Below are 7,417 nucleotides of genomic sequence, written 5' to 3'. Positions count from 1 at the left end.
ATTCTACTACTGCTACTAACAATAATTCAAATACTAATAAAACGACAATAAATGATACTAATACTGTAATCTATTGCAAACTACAGGACTATTTCTGATGCAGGATCCACTTGAATGTTACAAGTTGTAGCTGAGTCAGTACAGTGAGGTCCAGTGGAGATGAATTTGCTCTTGGTGATTTATAGAACCCAATACACACACGGCTGCTGCTGCATCTCTGTGTGTAATTATTCACTATACATGACTGTAATAGATGCAGCATTATTATTGTAGTTTATGTTTTTTTGGCCTTTTTAACTAAGACAAATCAATCCTCATCCCTTAATGACCATCATCACATTTCCATTCCCCCCTGTGATGAGATCTAGAGCTATATATTCCCTTTTTTTTTTTTTTTTTTAAAAGCCAGAGCCTCACTAAACTCTCATTGAATGGGATTTATTTAGTGGCTGGGGAGATAAATCAGTGTGTGGATTTACAGCCATGTAAAGCACCTGACTATATCATCAGGGCTTCATTTAGTGCCGGCAGTGACGTAGATGCAGAGCAGGGGCCTGGGCTGAGCACTGACCAATCAGGGGCCGAGGCTGGCAGGTGGCTGGCCAGTTATCAGAGCCAGTGAATGACTGGGTGGCAGTGGGATGTGTGCTGGACTCAGGCTGGGGACACTCCGCTCCTCCAGGATTGCACCCAGCAGGGACACCATAGACTAGTCTGGATGCTTGTGGCTGATCCTTGCTCCAGAGACATCAGTGCTGATCCACAGAGAGTTCCCCTGGAGGCTGCAGGACTGCTCTGGCTTTCCACACAGGCTGAGGCTGCTCTGGATGCTCAATACCAATGTTAGCTGTGGGGCAGATGGATACCAACAGACAGAGTGCATTCGTGCTGAGCAGCACCCCCCTGGCTGCCCTGCACAACATGGCAGAGATGAAGACAACCTTGTTCCCTTATACCTTGCATAACCCCTCGAATTTCAAAGCCCCCAACTTGTCCTCCCTAAACGCACAGTTCCCCTTGGGGACGCCTCATGGGATTAGTGACATTCTGGGAAGGCCCCTGGGCACCGCACTGGGGGCATCCGGCAACCTGCTCTCCAACTTGCCTCGCATTAATGGACTTGCCACCTCCACTGGGATGTATTTTAACCCAGCAGCTATGTCTAGATACCCCAAACCACTGGCTGAACTGCCGGGGAGACCCCCTATCTTCTGGCCAGGAGTTATGCAGAGTTCTCCATGGAGGGACCCCAGGCTGGCCTGTCCTGGTAAGTACATCCTCACCCCCTGTATAGGTGCATGTCGTATATACAATCTGAGTAGTAGTAGTATGATGTGATTTAATGTAACAGTTCTGTCACGTGGCAACATTGTTAGACTCTCAAAATAAACACAGAACTGTTGCAATGTATCATTTACAATTCCCTGTATTATTAGATATCGCTGGCCTTTAGACTTGTCATATTTCTGTCTGGACATTATAGTTGATATTGTTGCCACATTTTGGGTTTATTTATTTCCATACATGATGCTTGAGGATGTCCTAATAAATACAGCAGGAAAATGCTGACAATCTGATGGTGCTCAGCAACCTGTGGCTCTCCAGCTGCTGGGGAACTGTAACTCCCAGCAAGCTCTGACAGCTGCAGGTGGTTGAGCACTGGTGTATACTCAGTGGACACTGTGTAATTTGCTGTTGTTACTGGTAATGTCTTCAGCACAAGCCGGCATGGTGCTGGACAAGGACGGCAAGAAGAAGCACTCCAGACCCACCTTCTCAGGGCAGCAGATTTTTGCACTAGAGAAAACGTTTGAACAAACCAAATACCTGGCAGGGCCGGAGAGGGCAAGACTGGCATACTCCCTGGGCATGACCGAGTCTCAGGTCAAGGTAAGAGCCCTGCACCCCAAATATTACCCAGTGTAATTGAATTACTATATATGCAATCGTATATTGTGTAGGGTGTATTAGGTCTTATATGTATTAGTCTGTAAATGTCATACAATGTAAGTTTCTCAAAAAGACATCTGCTGTTTTGAAAGCATAAAAAGTATTATTATTATTAGTATTATTAATATTATATAAAACATAACTAAAATGTTTCTAAATAGTATAATTACCCCCTGATTGAAAATACTCTATAGATAGATAATTTTTTTAAATTATTATTAGTAGTAGTAGTATAATTGCCCATATTATGATTGCAAAGATAGATAGTAATTATTATATACAAGGTAATTAATTAAGCAGTATAATTAATTACCTTCTGATTGCAAAGACATATATATATATATATATATATATATATATATATTGTCCTTGCAATCAGGGTAATTAATTATACTGTTTAGAAACATTTTAGTTATGTTGTATATAATTACTATCTATCTATCTATCTATGGAGTCTGCAATCATAATATGGGCAATTATACTATTTAGAAACATTTTAGTTATGTTTTATATAATAATACTAATAATAATAATGATAATAATACACACACACATGTAAAGTTAAATCACTTTACTATACTTCATTATGTTTTTACTGCAGGTGGCATAGGTTAGATAGATAGAGTATGTGTGTACAATTAGTGTTACTATAGTGTAATAACAACTTTTATTATTAGAAAGATTTTATCTTCAATTGTATTGTTGTGTTTTATGATCCTCATTTAACTACAAGATCCTCAGATTATAATGACATCACACTGCACATAGGAGCTTACAGTCTAATCTATAATACTACTATTAATCAGGTTTTGCTATACTCTACCTGTTGGATGTTATTACCATGAGCGGTCATGATAGGTAGTAATAATTATAGATGACAAGTCCATTACAGATAATGACAAATCACTGAGCTGTCACTTTTATTCTACATTTCAATTACAGTCGGGCTGGGAATTGACTTCACAATTACGTTTATTTAATGGGGGGAACATTTCATTTAACTATTGTTATATATTTTTTATGGTCAATTCATTCATCGCAAACGTGAGAGAATTAAACTTTCTGAAACACAAAGTAGATGGGAAATAATTCTGTTTTTGTCTCTAAATATACATTAGACTAATACTACTACTAATAATAATCTAATTATCATTAGAGACACCGATTAGGTGTGCTTGGGTAAACTATGGAGAGTATATATATATATATATATATATATATATATATATATGTATATGTTGAAATAGCTGTTTGGTGAGAAGTTCTAAGATGTGATTATACTGAATAATAATAATAATAATAATATTAATATAGACAGCACTGCTTCACCCATATAGTTTCAGACTACAATAGAATACATATATAGAATGTAGCGAAACTAAGGACAAATGGAGTTGTGTGACAAGCTTACGGAAATTACATTGAAGCAACAAGGAATTAATATGTAAGATGTGTACTTTTTATTGTATTTTTTTCTTTGCTATTTTTTATTTTTTCTTTGTTATATTTTTATAAAACAGATACGTAAATATTAAAATGAATAATACATTATGCATAAATGTGTAAATATAAACTTTACTGTAAATACAGTGCAGTTCAGTTTGTATTTTTTGCGAGTAGAAATTGAAGGAGAATGTAGATGCAGCCTTCGAGATCAAGATTAATTTAGGATGGAGAATGTGACATGCTCCAAGCTAATGTATTGGATTAACCTTAATATATATAGACGCATATGTACTTTACTACAGTATGTATTTGTTGCAGGTGGCAGTGTACAGTATACATGTTATAAACTTATAATTGAGACTATATACTACGTATGGTGTAGGTACTAGTATTACCATAAATGGTTAATACTTAATAGTTATATATATATATATATATATATAGTGTAACATAATAGTAGGTGCAACCGGAATAGAATATAGGTAATATTTATTCTGTGGTATGGTAATACATAATGCACCTGTATACTTCATGTATTGGATATAATAAATAGGTAATACTTTATTTTAAATAATTTTATAGAATTTATTTCACATAATGCCCTCTCCGTACAGTAATATTAATTGTAGTTATTAATATTGTGTACACGTTATTAAATTAGTGTCAGTTAATGTAGGATTATTTTGGTGCACCGACATATATATATATACATACCCACCTGTAATAGTTAATGTACTATTACTGTAGGCTCGTTATTTGCATATTAGGCTACCAATGTATAGATCATTACACCTTGCAGTACAGTTCTATAGATACCTTGTCTATTGGCAGCAGTATCACTGTGCACAGATGTATATTTCCCACACTGTGTTAGTAGAAGTAGGACTTGTCCTCTCCACATTGTACAGGGGCCTGTGATGTGATCATTCATCTCTCCTCTTGTTTTCTAGGTTTGGTTCCAGAATCGCAGGACAAAGTGGAGGAAAAGACACGCAGCAGAGATGGCCTCAGCCAAGAAGAAGCATGACTCTGAGACAGAGAAGATGAAGGAGAGCTCAGACAATGAGGACGATGATGAGTACAACAAACCTCTGGACCCTAATTCAGACGATGAGAAAATCTCCAGGTTATTGAAAAAGCACAAAAACACAAACTTGAATCTGCTGAGTCCATGCAGCAATAACTCGGACACCTTGTGATGCTCTCCCCCCAGAGACTGCACCTCTTCCTTCCTTACTATCCCCCAGGGTTTGCACCACTTCCTTCCCTTCTTTTACTCCCCAGAGGCTGCCTCTCCCTTCCCTCCTTCCATACTCTCCTTGAGCTTGCACATCTTCCCTCCTTCATATTCCACAGAGCCTACACATTTTCCTTCCCCCCTTCCTTACTCTCCTTGATTTTGCACCTTTTCCTTCCCTCCTTCCTATCCTTGAGTCTACACCTCTTCCTTCCTTCTCCCATAAAGCCTGCACCTCTCCCTGTGGTACATCCAGTCAGGCTTGCACCCTTGCCATTCCCCCCTCACCTCAGGACCTGGCACCCTCTGAGTGGACCTCACCTCCATCTCCTCCATGATGCCAGGACCTCTTCTCTAGAGACTGCAGCTCTTCCTTCCCTCCTTGCCCCAGGAACCTCCTTACAAAGCGCTTTACCAGCTGAGATGACCAGGGTATTCACACTATAAATAAGAGTTGTATGTGTATGTAAGTGCTATGTGTTGTACAGATTAATTGTATGTTGAGATGTATATATATTTTTTACAAAATAAGTTATAAAAATGATCTTATCGCCTGTGTAAATTAGACCGAAGAGGACTCTGAATCATTCCCTGCCAGGGGGAGAAGGGTTAAATAATCCAGATCACCCTTCCGACCCCATGTCATTCTATTATTACAACCCCCCTATATGAGAAGACGTTTTGTTACTTTTTGTACAGATTTTCCTGTCACTTTGTATATAGAAGATTATAGACTTTTTTTCTGGTGTTATTTTCCAATGCAATAAAATGAAGCTCTTTTCATTCCTCCCCCCCCCCCCCCTTCCAAAAAGGCCTGTACCCCAAAACCTGCCAAAAATACAGTGACAGGAAAACAGAATCACTTGATTTTGACGTTGGATTAAAATATTGTGTTCCAGGTACTGGAAATACAACTTTGTATATTAAAATAAATTATTTAACAACTTATCCAGATATTGTTGCCTTATGTATCATGGTTCTTCCCTGCATTTAATTCAAGTTCTTTAGATTTAGGTAAATTTATTTTGAAATTGTATTTTTAGTTGTAATATATAGACAGACAGATGTTAGAGATATAGATTAGATAATTTACAGATTGTGTGCTGATAGGTGCACATCCCAAAAAATATAATGGATGGATTCTATATGTGATTACTTGGCATATGGTGAATGTCTGCTGCACATGCTGTGTATTGTAAACTGTGGTTTTGTAGATATGGTAGTCTAATGGGAATATTTACACCTGACAGATATGTGGCAGAAATTTCTGATACTGTCCAATACATCTGGTGGTTGGAACCTACAACCTATGGTTATGGCTGCATCATGTAAACTGTAAACACACCCTTTCTATTATCTATCTACATATCTGTCAATTATCTATCTTAAAAAAAAAAAATATATATATAATTTTTTTATTTTCTTCTTATATTGTCCTTGATTTGTTTTTATATATATATATATATATATATATATATATATATATATATATATATATATACACACACACACACATACATACATACATACATACATGCCAGATAACTAAAACTCCACTCCCTACATCATGTGCATGGACTTTTACCAACCCCATTCAGAGTACTGAACAATAGCAGCAATTTCTGAAACATACCTGCCTTGTGTGAATATACTGTAATACTGACAAAGCCAGCAGTGTGGGGACAGTTGATGGGGATGTCAGTCATACAGTGAGTGGGGGGAAAGACAGCCTGGCTACTAAATAGTACTATATAAGAAATAGCAGGGTAATGTCCAGAGAGAAAATATTGTAAAGAAAATCTTTATTTTTTTGTTTTTGAATGTGAATATTAAAAATCTGACTACACGGCCGGATGGAAATAATAATAATAATAATAATAATAATAATAATAATATATCTAAAAAACTAGTGTTCATATTTAATAAATGTATCAATTTTAGGCTGGGCTCACATATGGCAGTTGGTTGTTTTATGCCAGCAGCTGGACATGACTATATATGTATGTGTACTTTGTGCACCAGTATGGCATCTATAGAATGACAGTGGCATACAAAAAAAAGTTGCATGCTTTCTTTTTTTTTCTTTTTTTTTTTTTAGCACTACTTTAAATTTGGCATTAAAACTGCCTTGGATGATATGTATGATCTCATAGAAAGCTGTGGGATCAGTTCTGGCATCACATTCCCTCCGTCGATTGCGTACCAACTCAGAGGGACACTAAAACGGATATATGTGAAGCTTGTCTGATGACCATGTGCAAGAAGAACTCCATATTGCTGATTATAAACTATATATATATACACACACACACAGGTGAAACTCGATAAATTTGAATATCGAGCAAAGTTCATTTATTTCAGTAATGCAACTTAAGAGGTGAAACTAACACATGAGATAGACTCATTACATGCAGAGCGAGATATTTCAAGCCTTTATTTGTTATAATTTGGATGATTATGGCTTACAGCTTATGAAACCCCAAAGTCACAATTTTGAGGTCCCCTTTGCTCAGGGGATATGGATTAATTTGCTGACTAGAGTGTGACACTTTGAGCCTAGAATATTGAACCTTTTCATAATATTGTAATTTTAAGCTGCATTAATGCAATTCCTTTTAATTTGCATTACTGAAATAAATGGACTTTTGCACGATATTCTAATTTTTTGAGTTTCACCTGTAGATATATATATATAAAATTGATACTTCTTTTGGTCACCTGTATGGTATGTTGCAAGCAATCAGGTTTGTGTTACAAAGGCTCAGGAAGGTGAGCTGAAACATT

At 36.7% G+C, this 7,417-nt stretch overlaps 1 protein-coding gene across 1 annotated transcript; it reads left to right on the top strand.

Moving 5' to 3' along the window:
- The first annotated feature begins 700 nt into the window (after window positions 1-700).
- NKX6-2 (NK6 homeobox 2) lies at window positions 701-4,753 on the top strand. The gene is made up of 3 exons (XM_040439019.1): window positions 701-1,267; window positions 1,718-1,890; window positions 4,347-4,753. Exons 1-3 carry the CDS (start codon window positions 841-843, stop codon window positions 4,593-4,595), a joined length of 849 nt encoding a protein of 282 aa, XP_040294953.1. The 5' UTR covers window positions 701-840; the 3' UTR covers window positions 4,596-4,753.
- The last annotated feature ends 2,664 nt before the right edge of the window (window positions 4,754-7,417 follow it).

Source organism: Bufo bufo, chromosome 6 (genome assembly GCF_905171765.1).
Source record: "Bufo bufo chromosome 6, aBufBuf1.1, whole genome shotgun sequence".
In the NCBI taxonomy this organism is placed as follows: Eukaryota; Metazoa; Chordata; class Amphibia; order Anura; family Bufonidae; genus Bufo; species Bufo bufo.
This window is presented reverse-complemented; position numbering and strand designations above follow the sequence as displayed.

Bases quoted from the DNA above. Each gene is read 5' to 3' on its own strand.
- NKX6-2 (XM_040439019.1), top strand. From the start codon at position 841: ATGTTAGCTGTGGGGCAGATGGATACCAACAGACAGAGTGCATTCGTG. The intron at 1,268-1,717 runs GTAAGTACATCC...TAATGTCTTCAG, and splicing joins CCCCAGGCTGGCCTGTCCTG to CACAAGCCGGCATGGTGCTG. The intron at 1,891-4,346 runs GTAAGAGCCCTG...CTTGTTTTCTAG, and splicing joins TGACCGAGTCTCAGGTCAAG to GTTTGGTTCCAGAATCGCAG.